The sequence below is a fragment of the Hyperolius riggenbachi genome, chromosome 3 (assembly GCF_040937935.1).
Source record: "Hyperolius riggenbachi isolate aHypRig1 chromosome 3, aHypRig1.pri, whole genome shotgun sequence".
NCBI classification, from domain to species: Eukaryota; Metazoa; Chordata; class Amphibia; order Anura; family Hyperoliidae; genus Hyperolius; species Hyperolius riggenbachi.
The window spans coordinates 227450382-227474910 of NC_090648.1; the positions used below are offsets into that span (position 1 = coordinate 227450382).

The 24529-nt window shown below is 42.9% G+C and overlaps 1 protein-coding gene across 2 annotated transcripts in view; it reads right to left on the minus strand.

Annotated features, from left to right (window-relative positions):
- Window positions 1-5148: 5148 nt before the first annotated feature.
- Window positions 5149-24529, minus strand: part of MIOX (myo-inositol oxygenase) — a 33411-nt gene continuing 14030 nt past the window's right edge. For both annotated transcript variants that reach the window (XM_068272619.1, XM_068272620.1), the window contains exons 4-10: window positions 22600-22762; window positions 20367-20434; window positions 19894-20003; window positions 17023-17090; window positions 16423-16472; window positions 12975-13087; window positions 5149-6247 (exon numbers count right to left, since the gene is read on the minus strand). In XM_068272619.1, coding sequence (XP_068128720.1) covers window positions 6139-6247; window positions 12975-13087; window positions 16423-16472; window positions 17023-17090; window positions 19894-20003; window positions 20367-20434; window positions 22600-22762 — 681 coding nt within the window. In that variant the 3' untranslated portion in view covers window positions 5149-6138. The remainder of the gene's footprint in view (window positions 6248-12974; window positions 13088-16422; window positions 16473-17022; window positions 17091-19893; window positions 20004-20366; window positions 20435-22599; window positions 22763-24529) is intronic.

A 24529-nucleotide genomic window follows, 5' to 3' on the forward strand; every position in this document is an offset into this window, starting at 1 on the left:
TCATGTAGTATGAGAGCCATACCTACAGTCTTTTCTATGGAGCTGAACTCCCCATCAGAAAAAAATCTTTGCAAAATGCTGCACACACAGATGCTGTACAGACACAAAAGATCTGTTCCTGCCAAAGATCCGTTCCTGCAAATCGCATTCATAGTCTATGAGATCTGCAGATCATCATACACACCTTGTTTAACCGGTTCAGCACCGCAGTGCCGAAAATCTCATGCATCCGAGCAACGTTCACCTCCCATTCATTCGCCTATAACTTTATTGCTACTTATCACAATGAATTGATCTATATCTTGTTTTTTCCGCCACTAATTAGGCTTTTTTTGGGTAGTACATTTTGCTAAGAATTATTTTTTTTTCTAAATCCATTTTAACAGGAAGATTAAGAAAGAAATGAAAAAAAAATCATCATTTCTCAGTTTTTGGCCATTATAGTTTCAAATTAATATACGCTACCATAATTAAAACTCATGTATTTTATTCTCCCATCTGTCCCGGTTATTACACCGTTTAAACGATGTCCCTATCACAATTTATGGTGCCGATATTTCATTTCGAAATAAAGGTGCATTTTTTCAATTTGCGTCCATCACTATTTATAAGCTTATAATTTTAAAAAATATAATAACATACTCTCTTGACGTGCATATTTAAAAAGTTCAGACCCTTGGGTAACTATTTGTTTTTTTTTTTATTGTATTTTATTTTTTTTTTTAATAAAAAATGTATGTGGGTAATTTTTGGTGTGGGAGGGAAACTGCTTATTTTACATGTAAAATAATATAATTCTTTAATTAAAAATGTATGTGGGTGCAGTTTACTATTTGGCCACAAGATGGCCACAGTAAAAAAAAGTCCTGGATGCGAACGATCTTGCATCCAGGAACTAAAAATCAGAGGAGTTGTTTCCTGGGGCAGAAATACCGCGCTCTCTGGATAGAAAGCGTCGGTATTTCTGCGGGGAAGTTAGATCGGTGAATGGGAATTATATTCCCATTCACTGATCAGGGGGCTAGCGGCGGGTGGGCGCGCGCCCGATTGCGCGCACCACGCAGGGAAAGCAGCAGTGCCTATCTGGACGAGGAAGCTCGTCCAGATAGGCCGAACTGGTTAACTGACATTCATCTGCAGATCAGACAATCATCTGCAGTTCTGAAAATCCATCCTGGTGGATCTCCTCTGCAGATGAATGTCTGTTAAACAAGGTGTGTATGATGATCTGCAGATCTCATAGACTATGAATGCATTTTGCAGGAACGGATCTTTTGCAGTAACAGATCTTTTGCAGATACTGATCTTTTGAATGTCTACAGCATCTGTGTGTGCAGCATCTTGCAAAGATTTCTGTCTGATGGGGAGTTCAGCTCAATAGAATAGACTGTGTAGGTATGGCTCTCATACTACATGGAAGGGGGTAAAATTGGCCTGTGATCTTTCATTTTCCAAAGACTATGTGTGATGATATGTCTGATGTGTGTATGAGCCTTTAGACTTTAGTCAGAAGCACAAAGTTTTTCTGCACTGCATATAAACTTGATGAGGTATATTTTTTTTTATTAGGTGCTTGGTTTGGTTTACAATGCTGACATCTTGTGCAAATGTCCATTACTACATGACTAGATTGAACAGCTGTCTATAAGCTCTTCAAACTCTTCTATCTCATAATCCCCTAATATGTTGGCACTATATATATATATATATATATATATATATATATATATATATATATATATATATATATATATATATATATATATATATATATATATATATATATATATATATGAATAATAATAAAACAGGAGGTAGTCTGGCAGGAGCTGGGAGGTAAGAGCATTCGGTCTTTTCCTGTGAACACACAACTGACACTGCCCATCTCTTCCACAAGAGGGAGCATAGAGTGGTGTGGGTGTGACCAGGTGCTGGATCTATGTTGAGGAGACACTTCCTACCAGCTGACAGCTAGGGAGGATCAAAGAGATGCAAAGTCTTCCAAGTTTATGCAAATATTTGCAGCTTCAAAATGGACCAATCAATTTAAACCTGGGTTTAAATTGATTAGTCAACTTTCAAACTGCATACATTTGCATGAATTTGATCATCCCTACTGACAGCTCCATGCCTTCTGCATAGATCTCTGGCTCAAGTGACTAACTTTTTTTTGGAAAGAACAATTCTGCATCAAATGAGAATTTTGTGATATGAGAACTTACAATGACAAATATGAGAATGTAAACTAGGGCTTTTGAGAGATTAGTAACCAAAATCAATCTACCAAAGGTTTTGTTTTGCAAACAGTGTACTTTATTGCTTTATTATTTAGAAATACTGCGTGTTATGTATAATTCCACAGACCTTTTTATGTTTTGTATTTACAATACAGAAACAAGGATTTACATTTTTCTTTAGGGTCAATCTCTAGACGAAGACCAAAACTTGCCAGGGGAAGTACAGGTAGGGTTGCCACCCAGCCGGTATTTGGCCGGCCCAGCCGGAAAATCCTTTACAAAGCTGCTGCCGGTATTTAATTTTTACCGGCAAGTCATATGCCGGAAATTCTTGTAGCGGAGCAGAGTGCAGACACAGAGACCTCCCGGCCTCCTTCCTAGATTGGCTTGCCTGTGGGTCACTGCCAGCCAATCAGGAGCAAGCATTGCGTGTGTGCCCCGTCCCTGCAGGACAGGGCTGGAGCTACCATAGGAAAAATGGGCAATTGCCCCAGGGCCCCAGAGCCTGTTGGGGCCCCCAAGGTGTCCCTCCCCATCTTAACTGTTGCTCCCCAGGGACTCTGCAGAGTCTGTTAAGTTGGGAGGTGATTGGGGGAGGGTCAGCAGCCAGCTCAGGGGCCCAGGAGGGAAATTTGGCTGCAACAAAGGGCTTCTAATGATGCTTTTTGGTCAGGGGTGTCTGTTGGGGGTCCCCAGGCTAATTTTGCCCTAGGGCCCAATTGTTACTTGAACCGGCCCTGCTGCAGGATAACTCACAGGCACAGACACAGGGGCGTAACAATAGACCCTGTGAGGGATGCAGCTGCAGGGGAGCCCAGAAGCCACAGGGGGCCCCGTCCTGAGAGACTGACAACTAAGGGCAAGGAGAGAAAAAAACTTTCTGCTCTCTGCACAATTGTTCTAATGACTGCATCTGCTCAGCCACTGAAAAGGAATCATACAAAGTTATGTAGACAAAGATTTATAGACAGTCCCTATTGAGTGTGCAGGGGGAGGGGCCCCATCCAAAGATTTGCAGGGGGGTCCAGTGATTTCTAGTTACGCCCCTGCACAGACAGTACTGTCTTCCAGTTCCTATAGCTGTGCATTGCTGTGTGAGTATCGAGATTTAGCAGGGGAGAGAGAGGGGAGAGTTCAGGGGAGAGCACCCTGGCTGTGTGTGTGGACAGTAGATTCCAGCCAGCTGAGCTGAGCCAGCACTCAGGAGACAGACAGCAGCAAGCAAAGCCCAGCCACTGAGGGCAGCACTGTGGCTTAGTGGATAACAATCTTGTGTTGGCTTTCCCTAAATTGGCCCAAGATTATGATGGACAGATAGTTATGGAAGGGATTAGAGTGTGAGCTCTTCCGAGGGTCAGTTAGTGACATAACTGTACTGTAAAGTGAAAAAAGAAAGATCTGCATGTCTTCCGATGAAAAACAGTATTTGTGGACGTATCAAACGTGAAAAACTAGACACTGCTTTCTGCCTATGCGTCTTGTTTTTCCACTTTTGATATGTGCACAAAAAAAGTTTTTTACTGGGCAATGTTCTTCCTTTTTCACTTGCTGCATTGGGACCGGCCATTAGAGTGGTTAAAGCAGCATTTACACTTTACCACCTGTACTCTGTAAAGCGCTGCAGAAGATGTAGGACATTATAACTATGGTAGGATTCAATTCTGAGCTCTTCTGAGGACAGTCAGATGGATAGAGCGATTGGGAATGGCAGAAAATCTCGGTTTCAAGGGCTTGATTGGATGCGCAATGGTAACCGCGTTCAGTATTGCAATGTCCAAGTGCCTGTGTGCAGTTTTAAAGGCTCACCTGTCTGGTGCAACTCTTGGCCTCCTCCAGTGTCTGGCATCACTGTGAGTGCCATGAGACACTCTCGCATGTAGTGAAGTCACTAAATGAGCTGGTGCAGTGGCGTACCTAGGGCATTTGGCACCCGGTGCTGGGTATTAAGACACCCCCCCCTAAAAAAATGGGCGTGGCTACAACCTGCGTGGTCATGACCGGATGAGGGCAGAGCTAACTGTAATTTCCTGTAGTTTCCCCCAGTATAGCTGCCCCCAGTGAAGCTAGTTGCCCCCAATGAAGTTAGTATAGTTGCTACCAGTATAGTTGCCCCAGTATAGTTGCCTCCAGTATAGCTGGTATAGTTGCCCCCAGTATAGCTGCCCCCAGTATAGCTAGTTTAGTTGCCCCCAGTATAGCTAGTATAGCTGCCCCCAGTATAGCTAGTTTATTTGCCCCCAGTGTAGGTAGTTTAGTTGCCCCCAGTATAGCTAGTATAGTTGCCCCCAGTATAGTTGCCCCCAGTATAGTTGCCCCCAGTATAGCTAGTATAGTTGCCCCCAGTATAGTTGCCCCAGTATAGCTAGTACAGTTGCACCCAGCATAGATGTCCCAGGAGGGGGGAAGCAGCGCTAGGAGGGGCAGTGGGGAGGGGGGGAAATATCCCCCCCTCCCTCACCTGGGACCCCTCCTTCTGCCTCTCTCCCCCTCCCTTTAGCAGTGGCAAGTGCGGGCTCGGCGGCGGGGAGACATGTGCAGAATTACTCACCACTTCCACGTTCCAAGCGCTGGCAGCGTCATGTCGTCATAGATCTCCTCCTTCAATGCCGCCCACTGTGCTTCCGTTTATCAAGAAGTACAGTGGGCAGCTTTGAAGGCGGAGATCTGTGACGACATGACGCTGCCAGCGCTTGGAACGCGGAAGTGGTAATTCTCCGCTTGTCTTCCCGCACTTGCCACCGCTAAATGGAGGGGGAGAGAGGCAGAAGGAGGGGTCCCAGGTGAGGGAGGGGGGGGAGGATATTTCCCCCCCTCCCCACCGCTGCCCCCACTGCTCCTCCTTCTAGCGCTGCTTCCCCCTCCTGCTCTGCTGCTGTGGGGGGTCGTGGCGACACCCCCTGGCTGTCTTTCACCCGGTGCACCACGCCCCCCTGCGCACTACAGTAGGAACGCCACTGCGCTGGTGTCATGTGGTACATGCACCCACGGACACTGGACAAGGGCAGGAGTCATGTCGATGGACAGGTGACAATAAAACATTGCACATGGATGGGGGAAACATACACTTGGGGGGGCCATGGCACTAAGAAAATTTCCAATAGTGTAGTGTGAGGCCAGGTTATAGATCCCTCTCTAATCAGATTTGGCCTAGAGGGATCTATCTAATGGTCAATCTGGTGTTACATCAAGTGATGTTTTTCCCCCTTAAGGGCCAGCCAGGAGGTTTAGAGGTCCAGGTGGCCAGTCCCAAGCATAGTAACACTTAGCTGTCCAGCCAGCAACAACCAGGCAGGTCCAGCCACAAGCCAGTCACTTAGCTGCTGTCAAAGGCCAGTAACAACCAGCCAGGAGGCCCATCCATTCAGGCCAGGCAGTTGTGTTGTTCAATAATTTCCGTAAAAAAAAAAAAAAAAGAAATAACAAACCACTCTCACTTTAAGGCCACACCCCCTAGCTGGATTTTTTTCCCCAAAAGGTGGCAACCCTAAGTACAGGGTATACTCACCTCCTCTCTGGCAGTCTGAATGCTGTCACAAGTAGCTCACAGCTGCTGTCTCCTGTGCTGTGTAGAGCTTAGGCTGTATCTACTGATCAGTGACCACTGCTCCATTCTGCATTAGAATGAATGGGGTTGTGCTTAGACACAGAGATCGTTGCATATTCTGTACACAGGAGACAGTGGCTGTCAGAAGTGTGGGACAAAGGCATTGAGGGACCTGCTAACATTACAATACCTACTTCCCCATGATCGGGTTTTGCATTCTGCCTGGAGATTCTCTTTAATTCACATTTAAAGTAATGAATACAGTGAGGTGAAAAAGAATGGTGTCAGAGAATGGTGCCAGAGGATGGAACAGAATTCTGGTTATTGAGAGAAAGTCAATGATGATAGAAGGGAATTTCACCAGCACAGCACCCGTGGGCAATACTTGTCTATTAAGCCTTGGTAATATGGACGGAGGCTCTCCACATCTGGCATTTCTACAGTCTTTGTGTAGAGATCAAACTTACTGTTGGAAACACAAGCAAAATGTTGAATGTATGTCAAACATGGACAAACTACAGAAAAAAAGTATATATAAATTTGTCAGCTATGAAGATGATTTGTCATCTATAAATTTCCGCCATAGAGTCTGTGATTATAGGCCTTCCAGAAATGGCATTACTGCAGGAGAGGTGGATAGTCCTAGTCGAATCAGTTCGCCTGAGATTTCTATATGAAAAGGGCACCTCCATAAACCTCAATGTTATTTGCTGCAAATCTATAATGCTATAAGGTGGTGAAAAGGGCGCCCACTTTTTTTCGGCTATACAAGGGCGTCCTTTTATAGCAGAGATTTTATTTTCAACTATAAATTGGTGCCCTTTTATAACAAAGATTTTTTTGGCTACATTCTATAGCCAAGATTTTTTAGGCTATATAGGTGCACTGGATATAGCCAAGATTTTTCGGCTATAAAAGGGTGATGGATGTAGCCGAGAATTTTTTCAGCTATATAAATGTGGCTACAACATCGGTTATATCAGCAGGTTACTAAATTAGGTTATATCAGTTAATTTGGTTATATCCGTTTAAAATAACATATATGTTTGACATGAAATGCGGCAAAGATTTGGCACCACCATGGGGGATTAATGTTCGGCACCACCAGGGGGGGGGGTCTTATGGTTAGGCAGCACCAGGGTGGGTCTTAGGGTTAGGCACCACCAGGGGAGGGTTCTGTGTGAGAGTAGGGAGAAGTTAGGTCATAGTAATCACGGGGGGGGGGGGGGGTCTTTGGGTTAGGCACCACCAGGGGATGCACAATACAGGTATAAGAGGCGCCCTGGTGTGGTATAAAAGCATCTAAAAACAATTTACGGTAAATGAGAAAAGGATTTTGAGGTAGCTTACCTTAATGACGCAAAACTATTTGCGTTAGCAAAGGTTTTAATTAGTAGAACCTTTGCTAACACGAAGAGTTTTTCGTCATTGAGGTAAGCTACCTCAAAATCATTTTCTCATTTAAATTGTTTTTAGATGCTTTTATACTACACCAGGGCACCTCTTATACCCGTATTGTGCAATTTAAACCCCTATACCTCACCCGTTTGAGGGGTGAAGACAGAACACACATGGCCTCGACCACGGAGAACATCTGACCCCGTTCTTTCACCAAGAGAGTGACCGCAGCCAGGTCCCCAGTGACCACCCCGAGTGGAGTCAGGTTTATTGTCTCCACCTGCTTCCTGTGGTCGGTTGCCCCCCTGCAACCCACCTTTGTGAGTAGCATTTCACTTTCTACCATTGCCACTTGTTTTGACATACTACACTATTGGGCTCCCACTTTTGTCTCCTGTTCCTTTTTCCTAGAGGGTGCCCCCACACCCACATCCCACTACACCACCAGGGGATGTCGTAGGGTTAGATACCACCAGGGGAGGGTTCTGTGTGAGAGTAGGAGGAAGTTAGGTCTTAGTAATCACCAGGGGGTCTTAGGGTTAGGCATCACTGGGGAGGTCTTAGGGTTAGGCACCACCGGGGGCGGGGTCTTTGGGTTAGGCCCCACCAGGGTAGTCTTAGAGTTAGGCACCACCAGGGGAGGGTACTGTGTGAAAGTAGGGAGAATTTAGGTCATAGTAATCACTTTTGTTGGCTATATCACTTTTCTTGCCTAGATCACTTTTATAGCCAAAAAAATTATCTACTATAACCAGTACCCTTGTATAGCTCAAACAAATCTTGGCTAAAACTAGCACCCTTTTATAGGCCAAAAATTTTGGGCTATAACCAGCAACCTTTTATAGTCCCAACAAAAAATCCTGGCTATAACCAGTAACCTTTTATAGCACATTTCCTATATCCGACACCCTTTTATAGCCAATATCTTGGCTATATTAGGCGCCCTTTTCAAATATACGCAGTCCTAGTACCCTACTTCTGTAGGTGGGAGTTGTCTGCTTCATACATGGGTAGCGGCTGGGGGGGGTACATGTCCTGGGCTCTGCCTTGTACTCCGGCAACACATTGTAAATCTCTCCTGTGTAAAGCTGGACTTACACGGTTCGATTTGCATGTCAGAAAAAATCCCAATAAATGAACCTCTGATAATTGTTTTTCAGTTCATTGACTAATAAGTGCTTTGACATTTGAAAACCTTTATAGAGAAGGTGAGGGGAGGCCTGGTGGGGGGTTGACAGTTGCATAGCTCTGTACTGCATTAAAGAGACTCTGTAACAAACATTTCATCCTGTTTTCTACCATCCTACAAGTTCCTAAACCTATTCTAATGTGCTCTGGCTTACTGCAGCACTTTCTACTATCACCCTCTCTGTAATAAATCACTGTATCTTTCCCCTGTCGGACTTGTCGCCCTGTGTCTGGAAGGCTGCCAACACTTCCATGCTGATCTGTTATGCACACCCCTCTCCAGGCCCCTCTATGCACACTCCAGTGTGTGTGTTATTTACATAAGCCAGCAGCGTCTCTGCTCTCAGATATCAGTGAGACAAGAGAGCTGGATACAAATCCTCCTCTGTTAGTCTGTGAAACGAGCTGGCTGACACATACTGAGGAATTACAGACACAAGGCAGAGCTGTCTGCAGGAAGAAAATTTCAGCCAGTGTACTATTCAGTGCATGAGAGCTGCAGGGGACAGAAGGTAAACACACAAATGATCTTTTGAGATTCAAAAGGAAAGCTGTATACAGCCTGCTTGTGTATGGATGTATTTTCTATGTGTGGACATACTGTACATCAACCTACTTCCTGTTTTAGTGGCCATTTTGTTTGTTTATAAACAAACTTTTTAAAACTGTTTTTGACTACTTTTAATGCGGCGGGGAGCGGCGAAATTGTGACAGAGGGGAATAGGAGATGTCCCCTAACGCACTGGTATGTTTACTTTTGTGCGATTTTAACAATACAGATTCTCTTTAAAGTGAATGATTTGTATGTGTAGTACAGCTAAGAAATAAAACATTAGCAGCAGAGATATGAGTCTAATATTGTTTCCAGTACAGGAAGAGTTAAGAACTCCAGTTGTTATCTATGCAAAAGAGCTTCACTGATCTCTCCGACTTTCAAAGTCACAGAGAGCTCTGTCTTCTGAAGCTTATTATCTAAAGTGTCTGTCACTGTATTTTGTTTTTTCTGCAGAGGAAAGTTCAAAAGATCATTAGCCTGCTCTGTGAAATCATTTAGAATGCTGAGTAGTGTGTTCACTGCAAATATTAGAGAATAATGCAATGTTGTAAAAAAAACTATATAACTGAAAATAAAAATATTAGACTATTTTCTTTGCTACTAATGTTCTATTAATTATCTGAACTACACAACCAATTCACTCTATCATAATTTTTTTTGCACTTCAGTGTCACTTTAAGTGTAAGTGTGAGCAGAGGTTCAATTGATTTTCAATAATTCAGGAATCAAACTGCGCTATTGGAGTACTATCCCAATTTACAGTTAACTGTATGCCAATAATAAACAGTGTCTGAAAATTGTTTGTTGTTTTTTTGTTTATCACACAATTTAAAATAACATGCAGTACCATAACATAATTGATTCTTTCAGAACTGTATATACATTATAAATACAAAAATGGACTTGATAATCACAATCTGAAATTATGAAAAAAATAGTTGCAACAATGGGTTAATATGATCTGATTTGAATAAGCTGTTTAGTAATTACTTGTCCATGCAACTATCACTGGTCACAATAATGATTGCAGCAATGGGTTCATGACAAGCTGTTCAGTCTCTGCTTGATAACAATACGAAAGGGTATACAAAGTAATCAAAATGAATGCTGCAGCAGTGATTTCGCACGTACACACATTTGCCAAAACAGCTCATGCACTGTAGTGAGAAAAAAAAGTGGTGTCCAAAAAATTCAATAAAGAAAAAAATATATAAATAATAAAAAAGATAAAATCAAAGTTCATGCAATGGCATGTATAATCCGTAAAGTGCTTTGTATTGAAATTGAGACAAGTCTCCTCAGTGGGAAGGTTACAGCAGTTCCTAGTATGATGTGTGTCAGTGCTTTAGCATAGTTGGAATGCAGCTGGAGCTGAATAGACAGTGATGCTTCCGCGCTGTCAGACCTGCAGTGTGCATAATAGCAGCTTGCACAGGCTAGTAGGCAGGCAGGCTAAGGGAAGAACCAACGGTACTGCAGATCTTGTATTCCATTGGCGCTGCGCAATCTAACCAGCCCTGGCCGGTGGCTGAGGTGAGAGATAACTGATGGGCTTCAGATGGATAAGCACAATCTGTGGTATCTCATGTTGTGAGAGGTTCAGCTGGCGACATGACTCTTCAGCCCGTTCATTTTTTTTGGACACCACTTTTTTCCCACTGTAGAAAGAAGTGGTTTCCAAAAAATGAACGGACTAAGGGTACGTACAGACATAAGATAACGATCGTTCGTTCTGAACGACGAACGTTGTTAAAGGAGGTATCGGCCGATGATCGTTTGAAGAAAGGCTACTTTGAACGAGCGTTGCGTGCGCAACATGATGTATAAACTGATTTCAAACACAAGTGTCAAAAAAAACTGTTTGAGCATGTGCAAAGCTTTGAGAACGAACGATCAACGACCGATCGTTGTACAGACATTACTTTTTGAATGATGGTCGTTGGAAAAGATCTGGCAGAATGGATCGTTCTTTACCAACGACATATCTCGTTGGTCGGTCGTTTTAATGATCGTTCGTGCACTTTTTACGAACGATCGTCGGGCAATGCCATCGGTAACAATCGTTTTAAACAACTATAGTCGCATGTCTGTACGCACCCTAAGAGTCTCATCTGAAGCCCATCAGATCTCTCTCCCTACAGCCACCGTTTTTTTTAGAACAAATAATTTTTAGCCACTGTTTGTAATCGATGATTATTGGCATACAGTTAACCTTCTTGGCGGTAACCCCGAACGTAGTTCGGGGTAAGCCGCCGGAGGGTGCCGCTCAGGCCCTGCTGGGCCGATTTGTTTAATTTTTTCTTTGCTGGACGCAGCTAGCACTTTGCTAGCTGCGCCAGCACCCTGATCGCCGCCGCCGCGCGCCCGATCGCCGCTATACGGTGCGGCGCGCGCCCCCCCCCCCCAGACCCCGTGCGCTGCCTGGCCAATCAGTGCCAGGCAGCGCCGAGGGGTGGCCCGGGACTCCCAATGACGACCTGACGTCAGTGACGTCGGTGACGTCATTCCGCCCCGTCGCCATGGCGACGGGGGAAGCCCTCCAGGAAATCCCGTTCTTTGAACGGGATTTCCTGATCGGAGATCGCCGAAGGCGATCGAAGAGGGCGGGGGGATGCCGCTGAGCAGCGGCTATCATGTAGCGAGCCCTGGGCTCGCTACATGATATAGAAAAAAAAAAATAAAAAAAAAACTGCCGCGCTGCCTCCTGGCGTATTTTTTTATACCGCCAGGAGGGTTAACTGCAAATTAGAATAATATTCCCAATAGCGCAGATTGATTCTGTTTTGTTGTACCTTTATTTTTATTGGGGTAGGGGCACCCCAGTATTTCAAACTAGCTGTTGAGGTTAAATATCTACATTTAAAGTAAACCTAAAATGAAGTAAAAAACAAAATGAGTTTAACTTACCTGGGGCTTTTAGCAGCCCTCTGCAGCCGCCCTGTGCCTGTGCTGTCACTTTAGGGATCCTCCAGACCCCTGCAGCGCCCCTCTTCCGGCCGTCTGACTGGCGAGTCGACGGGCCACTGCGGCTGTGCATATCCTCGATTATGCTTCCATAGCCGGGAGTGTTCTGCGCATGCGCAGTAGAGATTTTTTTCATACTCTGCATACACAGATCGCTCCTATCCATGGAAGCGTGATCAGGTGGTGCGCGGACCAGGGCAGCACATCCAAATGACGGGGTCACTAGAAGAAGGGATTGGGTTCTGCATAATGCCATTCCAAAGTTAGAAAATGCCTTTATTACATCAAGTAAAAACACACACAGCCAGGTCACTGACATGTTTCAGACTCACACTGATCCTTAATTATAGTGCTTATGATTGGCATTATGATTAAGGACCAGTGTGAGTCCGAGACATGTCAGTGACCTGGCTGTGTAAGTTTTTTACTTGATGTAATGGAACTTTGGAATGGCATTGTGCAGAACCAATTCTTTCTTCAAGTTCATTGGGTCTGAGTTGCCTGGTCACCGTACTGTCCAGGAGACAAAGGTTGAACGGATTTCACCTGTTCTGCTGGACAGAAGGTCACTGCAGGGCAGGACTATCCACCATGCAACCTAGGCAGGTGCTTGAGGCCTAGTGGGTGTTAAGGGATCTACCAGCCACCTTCTTTGACCTCTCTTCACTTCAGCTTACCAATAGGGCCACAAGGGGGCCCCAAATCTACTATCTTGCCTAGGGCCCCATAACATCTTAATCCATCTCTGGGTCACTGCGGGGGACTGGAGGATCGTTCAGTGATGACACGGGCACAGGGCAGCTGCAGGGGGCTCATAGAAATCCCAGGAAAGTTAGTCATTTTTTTCACTTTAAGAGGTGCAACACTATGTCTTCAGAAATCTGATCAAACACTACTCTACAACACATTTCCTACTATGAGCCAGATTGATCTGTTAGCTACCAGGTGCTATCTTAAGAACAACCATACTTTAATTCCATGCCCATTATTTAAACCAGAATTCACGAGAGGGCTGAATAGTTCACGCACATTCTGACATCTGACATACTCACTTGACATCATTCTGATATCCTACATACATACTTACTTGAACTCCTTAACCCAAGGCAACATCTTTAGGTCCTTTTCAGTACACAGGTGTTGGTAATCTCCTCCTGTGTGCCATGGATAAAAGGAGTGGAATCTGATCATGTACATACCCTACAAGGTAAATCGACATGTAAGAAGCCCTTTTCCAGTAAGTGCCATTCAGGTGCCTTGATCTGTCCGCATTCAACGTCAACAGAGAATTGACAAAACAAAGGCAAATGTGAGTCACAGGAAGACCTGAGTTCGAGTCTCAGCTCTTCCTGTTCGGTAAGCCAGCACCTATTCAGTAGGAGACCTTGGGCAAGGTTTCCTAACACTGCCATTGCCTACTGACTGAGGGTGTTCTAGTGGCTACAACTCTGGTACTTTGAGTCTGCCAGGAGAAAAGCGACAATTAAAAGTTGTGTGTCTGTGTCTGTCTGTCTGTCTATAAAACTGAAATTTGTGAAAGAGTCCTCTGTAGGGAACAACTGCAAGGCTTAAAGGATACCCGATGTGACATGATGAGATAGACATGGGTAGGTACAGTGCCTAGCACACAAATAACTAGGCTGTGTTCCTTTTTTTCTTTCTCTGCCTGAAAGAGTTAAACATCAGGTATGTAAGTGGCTGACTCAATCCTGACTCAGACAGGACGTGACTACAAAGTGACCCCCACTGATAAGAAATTCCAAATATAAAACACTTTCCTAGCAGAGAATGGCTTCTGAGAGCAGGAAAGAGATAAAAAGGGTCACTAGTTCATAGATTTTGGCTCTGGCATACTTCAATGAATGTGTCATTGAGCAAAAACAATAAAACAGTAAAAACTTAAAAAGTAGCTTTAAACATAAAATAAAACTGTGGTATATCTTAAAAAGTCATTTTTAGGAGAAGGAAGATACCGGTAGATACAATCGATTATTTCATTAGTTTATTTTCACCACGGGTGTCCTTTGATATACATAAGCATTTGACTGCTTCTGACATGAGGTTTATGCTATACTGGCAGGGCCGGTGCTACCATAGAGGCAAAGGGGGCAACTGCCCCAGGGCCCCAACCTCTGCTGAGGCCCCACAGCACCGACCCTGGCTGCCTGCTCCCCCCGCTCGCACTGCTCCCCGGGGGCCCTGAAAGTATATTAGTAACAATAATTACCTAAGTCCTGGCGTGTGAGCGGGTGGGCAGCAGCTGCACTTTGAGGCACGCTGTCTCTCTCTCACTCTATGACCCGGCGCATCATGTGTAAACATGCGCTGGATCATAGAGTGAGAGAGAGACAGCGTGTCTCAAAGTGCAGCTACTGCCCACCCGCTCACACACCGGGACTGAGGTAGTTATTGCTACTAATATACTTTCAGGGAGAAAGGGTAATGGCGAGGGGGCAACCCTGCAATTTTCCCCGAGGGCCGCGGGTCCCCTTAAACCGGCCCTGTATACTGGTATACTGCTGGTCTGGATGGTAAATTGAAGACCAAAATGCCATTGACACTAGCTCAAAGGGACCAAAGCATGCAGTAAGATAGTTGCATGTTAAACTGTTTTCTTAACCTGCATAACATTCAATATTTCTAAAGTCATTGCTATATATTTTTTTTTAATCTCAACCAACTAAAGAAGTTCAGCATGGCCTATGAACTTGTCTGATATGCTGGCTCCTCTGCCAGCGGCAGATATAGAATTCAGAGAGTCATCAGATCAGTGGAGAAAATAATTGGGAAGCCCATTCCCCCACTAGACCTCATTCAAAATTACAGGATATGCTCCAGAGCAATCAGGATCGCCAACGATTCCTCACACCCAGGCCACCCTTTCTTCAGTCAGCTCCCATCGGGCCAGAGGTTCTGGGCCATCTTCACCAAGAGGTACAGGAACACTTTCCTACAGCTGTTAAACTCTTGAACTCTCTCCATACGCCCCTCACCCTCGTTTCCCCCTTATGATGCATCTATAGTTGCTGCAGACCTTAATACTTGTTTTCCATATTATTCTGTCATTGTTTTTGCTTATTGACAATTCTGCTGCTGCTGCCACTTCTTGCTGTCATTGTGTCACGGACAATCAATGTTTATCTCCTACGTTGTCCTGTTTTTGCTAAAACCAATTCCAGGCACGACACACTCGTACTTGGCAAATAAACAGATTTCTGATTTTTATAAATAGGAAATAACAATCCAGATCAGAGCTAGTCACCCACAAGAGCAAATTAGGCATGTGTTTGGGGCCTGGTTGACCCAAGCTCCCACCTCATCGTAATAAGAAACAAGTCAGGAGGTAAGCATGAGTAGCCAAAAGCTGCTATATTGGCTATGGCCACAGTTCACCTCAACCCATTTCAGGTCCAGATGTTTGTGGCTCTCTTTAAAACAGGTGAACATTTTCTAGTAAATAGTGGCAAAGAAAAGGCTTGTTTACGAACAAATCTATATTTTATACGATAGGATATAAATCACAAATTAACAATTTGCTCAGTTATAAGTCAACAAGAATTCCTCTTTCTATTCGTAATTAAAAATGTGTTATCTAGTACACTTATTTTTTGATGAATACAAAGCCAAGTAGCCTGCATCTAGGATTGTACTCTAAAAGCAGTAAGAGTATCCTAAGTGGGACACATATGAGACAATACTTACCATGAGCTTGCCCAAAAGCATCCTTCCATGCAGTGCTACAAAGTACCAATTTTCACCACAGTTTGAGTCCAATAACTGCATACCAGCAGATGCCAGTGTCATGTAAACCTACCGAAATTTGGTATTACAATACAATACAAAGGACCACTATCACGAAAAATGTAGGCAGTTAAAAACAATAAAAACAAAGCAAGCTGTGACCAAGCCTATATAAGGCCCCCAGTGTATAGACTTGGTCACGGCTTGCTTTGTTTTAATTGTTTTTATATTTTAGTTGGCTTCAATAAAGATACATATTAATTACCTCAAACGTGAACTTTTGGTCCAATTGAATGAATGCTAGATTATCCCACTGTTCATTTATATAGAGGGATTGCTTTTCCTTTTTGGTTGTTCAGTTATAGCTTGAAGTCTATGACCTTGTCCCCTTGTATATACCCTCCAAGAGCAATATTAATTGCTAAATTATGCATGCTCGCTTTTGTTTCGTTTGAAAAAATTCTGACAGAACCGACAGGTTTTAGGCCAGTCCATCTCTTCATGGGGGATTCTCAGGGTTTTCTTTGTGTTCATGCTGTTGAAAACAAAGAAAACCCTGAGAATCCCCCATGAGGCGATGGACTGGCCCAAAACCTGTTGGTTTTGTCAGATTTTAACTGCCTACTTTTTTTCTCGATAGTGGTCCCTTAAATTAGAAAAGAACGTGTCATGTCTGCTCAGTCTGAATTTTAAATCAGTGGGGGCCCTTTTTTGGTTTCAGATTTCAGCCCATTACATGACTGCAGTTGAAACCATAATGCTTGGAGAATGTATGCACTTTGCCATGTTCTCACCTCTTCTGGAATGGTGCACTGGTTGAACTTCAGAACTCGATACAAGTATTCTGTCAAACAGTGAAAGATAAAGCATAAAAAAAAAAAAAAAAAAAAATCTAAGTAAAAAATTATATTATGCAGTGATCATAATACCAGAAAAATAATGACCTTGAGTTATGAATGTAAGAGATTCAGACACTTGAATAAAAGTGTGCAGGCTGGACAGTGTGATTGGCAGCATTGCACCATACATGCATGTGCCCATCAGGTTGCCCAGTATACCAGAAATAGGACCTAAATACATTTCTAATATGAGAGTGTAGCGCCGTCACCTCCAACCCCGCCCCTGGCCCTATCAGCCGCAAGTAAGCTTCTAAGTAAGCTTTTATAATCCAGGGACTGGGAGACCACTGACATGGGGATAATGAGCAATAGCAGCCTACAAGGTCCATAACATTTGTGAACAATTTACAAAAGTGGAGCTACAAAACTTAGTCTTAATGGTTTAGTCAGGAATAGTTAACTATCTCTTTAGTCATCCCAGTGCATTTATTTCGAACTCCTGCAGCTATTATTGAAACTTATTTAATATAAAAGTGAAAAGTAGGTTCAATTTACCATCATGGCCCCAAGACATGAGGACATCTTCCAAACCACAATTGGGCTCATAGATCCCGTACTCTGTGCTGTGCAGGAAAAACAACTCTAGTTAACAATTAAGTGAGGGATTCTCAAAAAGTAGTACACACGCACAATGCACGCACGCACGCACACACATTCTTCATGGCATAGACAGTCTGTATGTTGGTTTATTGTGTCTCTGTATATTTAACAAGCTGACACATCATTGCATTCCAGCGAATCTAGAGGTGTGTTTAGCTTACTGGGACATCAGAGAGATGATTTGCACCGGGAGACATCTCAGAATGTAACCCAACCTGAATTATTGCAAATACGTTCTGTTTTAAGAAAGCAAACTTTTTTTTTATCCATAGCTGTTTAGTAAAAGGGCTTTTTGGTCCATTGTAGCCCCTTACACACTTCTGGGAGATCTGGTTCACCATGAGCTCGCTGGGTTTTCTGTAACACTAATTTACCAAATAGGTATTATACATTTTAACCATTAGATGGCGCCTGGACTTCAAACACATAAGACTTTACTACCACAATGTTCCTATTCAAATCCTTGTATCCATGTCATTCAATTAAGTGATTTAAGATGCTTTATCTAATTAAGAGGCCTAATTCGGTTTCTATGTATGTCTCTCTTCGGTTTCTATGTGTATCAAAGTCTCTTGGATGAACAGAGCGTTCATCCAAGAGACTTTGATCCAATTCTTTGTGATATGAGAGGGACTGTGAAAAGGGCATATCCTATTTATTTTTAATACTGTGTGTCTGTACCTCAGTCATACTGCACTTTATTTATACATTAATTTATAGTCTGTATGCATTGGCTTTATGGTATATAATAGGGTCTTTAGTTTTAATTTTATATTCTAAAATGTAACCATATCATCTTAAGTTGCAGTTTTCACCAGAATTGCACTTTATTTCTTTAAAAGTCAGCATGTAAACAACCATGAACCATATGTGCATGCTCTGTGCAATATTATAATCCATATTTGCTGAAAGAATTAATTTTTCTATTAGTTTTGCATGATTTTCACAATGACTGATATATACAATTATTTAGGCTTATGCATGCCCTCTGCGGCATTATATGGTTATAGATATGTGACTTTTCAGCTCTGCTGTGATTTCATATTATCAAGTGAGCATATTGAGTGTATCCATTTTGCTTTCCAATTTGGATATTTATTTCTATGTGACATTTTAATTTTTACTTACCGTATATACTGTATGTTCATTCTGGCTGCTAGTTCTAATTAACCCAGCAATTGTGCAGTGCAGGCATTAAAGGGGAACTGAAGTAAGAGGTATACGGAGGCTGCCATATTTATTTCCTTATAATCAATACCAGTTGCCTGGTCTATTTCTCTGCAGTAGTATCTGCATAAAACCAGAAACAAGCATGCAGCTAGTCTTGTCAGATCTGACTTTAAAGTCTGAAACACCTGGGGCTTGATTCACAAAGCGGTGCTAACTGTTAGCACGCCTGTCAAAACCCCCTTAGCACGTCTAAACGAGCTTTTCGCGCATAAAACTTTCTGCGCGTAAAACTTTACGCGCGTAAAACTTTACGCGCACACTGCACAGAGCGCAAGGCGCACCGCGCAAAGTGCCCATTAAAGCCTATGGGACTTAGCGCGCATAAAACTTTGCGCGCGCAAAGTTAGCGCCTGATCTGATTGAGAAATCCGGTGCTAACCTACTTAGCACTCTGGTTAGCACGTCTAAAGACTTTAGACGTGCTAAGTAGGTTAGCACTGCTTTGTGAATCAAGCCCCTGATCTGCTGCATGCTTGTTCAGGGGCTATGGCTAATAGTATTAGAGGCAGAGGATCAGCAGGGCTGCCAGGCAACTGGTATTGATTAAAAGGAAATAAATATGGCAGCCTCCGTATACCTCTTACTTCAGTTCCCCTTTAAAGCATTACAACTCCCAGAATGCAGTGCATAACACTAGCAGGTCACGTCATTGGCATCCAGCCCATCGTATCCACCTATTTGGCCACACTTATCAGCACAACAGACCGCATAATCCTTTGCGGTTCTCAGAGACGCTTTGGGCACTGACCACATGACCTCTCTCAACCAGTGAGCAGTCATTAATACAAGTCTATGGCAGCTGCTTTGGACAGCGTGTCTATGTGGCAGGAGATCACCAGTTTACAGTAAGTCCAAATCTACGTAATGCCGCTCATTCTCGCATATTCTCCAGAGACCCCTAATGACAGTGCAAGGCCGAAACCGGTTGGCAACTGAAGAGTGGATATTATTGCAGCTAACACATTATTGCGCCTAGCACTTTATGTGCATGATATACGTAATTGTATCTGATGGACTCCTGTTGCTTACAATGTATTTGTTTCCAATTTGATTTTTCATGTCTTAATAAAATTCTTCCAGCAATTTAAAGTGCATCGACAGCGCTTTAGGCTTTATGTTATAATAGACACCATGTTGTGTTGTTGAGCACTTGGTGAGTGTAGAAGAGTGCTGGTCCTAATATACCACTACTAGTCTGAAGGATTCCATTGTTGGCAGGCTGACATGGATTTCTCTTGTACCTATCTGTGGAGTAGCAGCCTCTGGCAGCAGTGTCAACAGTCTGTTTTGCAGCAGTATATGGGAGCACCTGCACTACACTATCCATTATGCAGATCAGGTGCTCTCCCTTTGATTCAATTGTAACTGCACTGTCTGCATGCTTGTTCCAAGTGTGACACAGGCACTACTAAATTCAAAGATTATCATGACAAAAAACAAAAAGAATAAAGATGGCAGCCTCCATACTCCCCTTACTTCAGGTTCCTTTTAAGAACAGTGTAGTAATAACATGAATGCTTTGTGTTTTATACTGACCTGTACACTGGATGGTTTGTGTCTGGGTTATCTTTGAATGTTGTGTCGCTAAACACTATAGACTTCTGAAACTTGCAGCCCACTGGAAACGTATCTCCAACAACAGCCCACTGCAAGGAAACAGATCACTGTGTTCACCACTCAGCTCCACTTTCATTCCATCATAGTATACCTTTGCTATACACTTCCAAAATTAATATTTTGCTATCTACATTTTATTGACATATTAGTGTATTCTTCAAACACAGGGGAGATGATCTACCATATATATTTCTTATTCATAAACTAATACTATTTGCAACTAATTTACAACTAATATAAGTATTATGAATCTGTGTGTTAGCCAATAAGCGCACTTCCTTCAATGTATACAGTCAGACTAGCCACGTGGGGCTTGATATGGTCAGATTCTACACTGACCGGAATTCTGGGACAGCAACATGAGAGAAAGATGTGCATTTTCTTTTAGGTACCTGTGGCTCATTATCCAGGGCCAGAATCTTTCCAATATCATGCAACAGGCCAACCAACTGGAACCAGTCTAAGGGAGAGAAAATAGGTTAGAAGTATTGTTCTCTCTTTTTAGTAGTAGATTTTGTTAGCTTGCTGTAAAAATATAAGCAAGCGAAAGATTTTTGCTACTTTTCTTTTCTCTATTTACATTGAAAACAAGTGGTAGGTAAAAGCATATTATATCCTGCATTATATAATGTATGCAATTCCACTTAATAAAAAGTTTTGAAAACAGGTGCCATAGAAAATCACAATCTGAGAATAACGTCCAATGTCTATCAGTTATGCAGACTAAGGATGGCAATGCTTAGGAGAACACATGGGAAAGCATGTGATCAGTTTGATCAGCTGATCAAACTGATCACATGCTTTTCCATGAGTTCTCCTTAGCATTGCCATCCCTAATAAAGACTGTCCAGTAAGTGCTGAAACTCCACAAGCACGTTCGGTTATGTATGCAAGAAGTGCTATCTTATGTGGGCAGGTCTGGATGTCAAGGGAAAAAATGTCCAAAACAGTCAGAAAAAAATATGAATTTTTCAGCAGACAGAACAAACTGTATATAGTTTTTTAACCAATTTTTCCACCAGTCAGTGGCGTAGCTAAGGAGCTGTGGGCCCCGATGCAAGTTTTACATTGGGGCCCCCCAAGCACTCTATACATAACAATTGATACGGCGCACCAAAACCTGCCAATGGCAACTACAGTGTCAGAGGTGCAAGAAGGGGATGGGGAACAGCTTGTTAATGATTAACACTATTCAAAGTATCTATAGAAGTGATTATTATGAGCACAGGCCCAATAGTAAGCTAATACTGTAGTTGAGGGAGGGCCCTTCGGGGCCCCTCTGGCCCAAGGGCCCCGATGCGGTCGCTACCTCTGCATCCCCTATTGCTATGCCCCTGCCACCAGTACTGTATATCTACATCCTCTGTGACTTCATGTAAGCCACAAGGTCGTAGATATATGTCTTGTAGCAGAAGCACAGCTGTGCATAATTGGGCTTGCTCCAGTGCAAAACCTCCGGCACTATCTGCTGCAGCACTAATTGGTGAAAGCAAATATACGTTCCCTGAGCCAATAAGCTTGATGTTTACCATTAAAAATATTTTTTTTTCTCAGTTCGTAGTGAAAAATACATACTGTAGCATTATTTCAGAATCAAATATCTTCACCATGAACGTGACAGGAACGTAATTTAAGCTTTGTGATGAGCAGTAGAAATAGCCAAACAAAATTTGTGTTTTTTATCTACAATACCGCTTTTTATTTTTTAAACTGGAATTGGTAAAACTGAGAAATAATGTGTTTTTTCTATTTTTGTCCCACTGTTTTCTATTAAAATGCATAGAAACGAAAATTGCTAGAGGGAAAAATACCATACAATGAAAGCCTAGTTAGTCTTTTAAAAAACAATATATATTTCATTTAGATTTCATAAGTAGGGATAACGCTCTTGCTGATTAAATTAGGACATAGCTAAAATGTCAAAACTGCTCTGGTCCATAAGCGGGAAACAAGATCTGGATGCGAAGTGGTTAAACAAACAGCTATGATATATGAGATACATCTATAAAGTATAAGAATAATTAATTATGGAGTGAGTGTTTGATTGATGGTGTTAAACAAGTCTAAAGGTGCCCATTAACATTATAATTTTTTCATCAGATACGATCTTTTGATGCAATTTGAATGATCATAACTAATCGGAAAGCAATTATCGATTGTTCACATTTACTGAATGATTCTTTCTTCAAATTCGATCATAAAATTCAACTTTCGGCTTGATTTTTATCCTATCTAGCAATCGACTAAAGAATCATTCCTTATCGATTGCCTTCATAAATGGTGAATTCTCTATACAAATTGATCATTAAAATTGTATTGAAAGATCGCATTTGGTGAAAAAATTGTACCGTTAATGGGTACCTTAACAGTGTTTCACTGTTCTACTGACCACTTCATCAGGCAAAAATACATTAGCAAACATTGGTTATTGTGACTAAGGAGTTCTGTACATATCAATGCCCTATGCCTGCCACGTGTGTCCCCTCCAGTGGGTGGCAAATTATGTCCCCACGTCTTCCAGGATCCTAGCAACACTCCTGGATTTACAATGCTTGTATTTTTTTTTACATTAGCTGTCGTGGGATATTTTCTGGATAAATGATACTGCGTATCTTATGCATGTACCTTTGTCAGGATGAGCCTTGCGGATACCTTCTGCTGTTTGGTATGCATGGAAGGAGTTTGGGAAATCCACATCAGGATCAGATTCATCTACCAGGTCATCCAGCAAACTTAGGGCTTCCATCACAGTCATCTTTTTGTGAGTGCAAGAACTCCATAAAGCATGCTGAAAAGTCAAACATTAAATAAGCTTTCTGCTCAGTCAAAGATATTGCTGCTTTAGTAGACAAGTCAAAACATATACCATGCTTTTCTCCTAGTTGACTGAAAGCAGCCACGTAGGGCGCTTTCCATGGACTACCAAAAGCATTACCCAAAGATTCCTTACTGTTTTGTGTACTAGCTTCAGCCGGTATTTGAATCCTGGTGAAATGCTAGAACTCTACATAAAAGGGAGCACCCTTTAGCAGTGCACTATCCAATCACCTGAAGTGAGAGGGATATGGAGGCTGCTATATTTATTCCTTTTAACCTCCTGAGCGGTATGGACGAGCTCAGCTCGTCCATCACCGCCGGAGGCTGCCGCTCAGGCCCTGCTGGGCCGATTTTTATCAAATAAAGTGCAGCACACGCAGCCGGCACTTTGCCAGCCGCGTGTGCTGCCTGATCGCCGCCGCTCTGCGGCGATTCGCCGCGAGCAGCGGCGAAAGAGGGCCCCCCTAGCCGCCTGAGCCCTGCGCAGCCGGAACAAAAAGTTCCGGCCAGCGCTAAGGGCTGGATCGGAGGCGGCTGACGTCAGGACGTCGGCTGACGTCCATGACGTCACTCCGCTCGTCGCCATGGCGACGATCTAAGCAAAACAAGGAAGGCCGCTCATTGCGGCCTTCCTTGTTTATTATGGGCGCCGGAGGCGATCGGAAGAACGCCTCCGGAGCGCCCTCTAGTGGGCTTTCATGCAGCCAACTTTCAGTTGGCTGCATGAAATAGTTTTTTTTTAATTAAAAAAAAACCCTCCCGCAGCCTCCCTGGCGATCTCAATAGAACGCCGAGGAGGTTAACCAATACCAGTTGCCTGGCATCCTGCTGGCTGCAGCAGTATCTATGACTAAATGTATTAGAGACAGAGGATCAGCATGGAAGCTAGGCAATGTGCATTGTTTAAAAGGAAATAAATATGTCAGCCTCCATTTCCCTCTCAGTTCAGATGTCCTTTAAAGTGTGTTTCCATTCGCAGAAATGAGATTGTATAGCTTTCATTGAAGGCATGCTAAAATGAAACAGCCTATAATTACATGTTGGTGTTTACTTTAGATCCTACATGATATTCTCTCTGCGCTCTTTTGACACTAAACATCAGCTTCCATAGGTAATCAAAGAACAGGTCATAGAACACCTTCCCCCATTCAGGCCTGGAACGCGCTACAAAGGACAAAGCGCTATCGCAATCGCTAGTGATTTGTGATAGCGTTTTGCCAGCGATTTTGGGAGCGATTTCCCTGCTCCTATACAATTAATTAGAATGGAAAAGCTTCCAAAATGCTGCCTGTCCTTTATCGCAATCGCTCTAGTGGAATCCGTCTCATCCATTTACATTGGCAGAGCGTGTAGGAAAATCGCTAGCGTTTGAAAGCGCTCCCTAAACACTAAAAAAAACGCTCTAGTGGGTTCCAGGCCTCACAAAAAAGAAAGTAAGTCAACAAAAGTCTGACTGTGGTAACTTCCTGTATATTCATGTCCTCTATGGATCTGGAAGATCAAAACAGCGAGTTTTCTGTCTGGCATATATTCCATAGTTCAAACGTAATAAAAACCTTTCACATAACCGTTATCTAATTTATTGACAGAATAAGGAGAGAACAAAATACTAAAAAACAGGAAATTACATTATGCAATGTACTTTTCCAGTGAACCGTCTAATCTACATGGATTTACAAGTTACCTGTGGATGACATTATGTTCAAATCAATAGAGACTATAGGTTGCATGAAATATA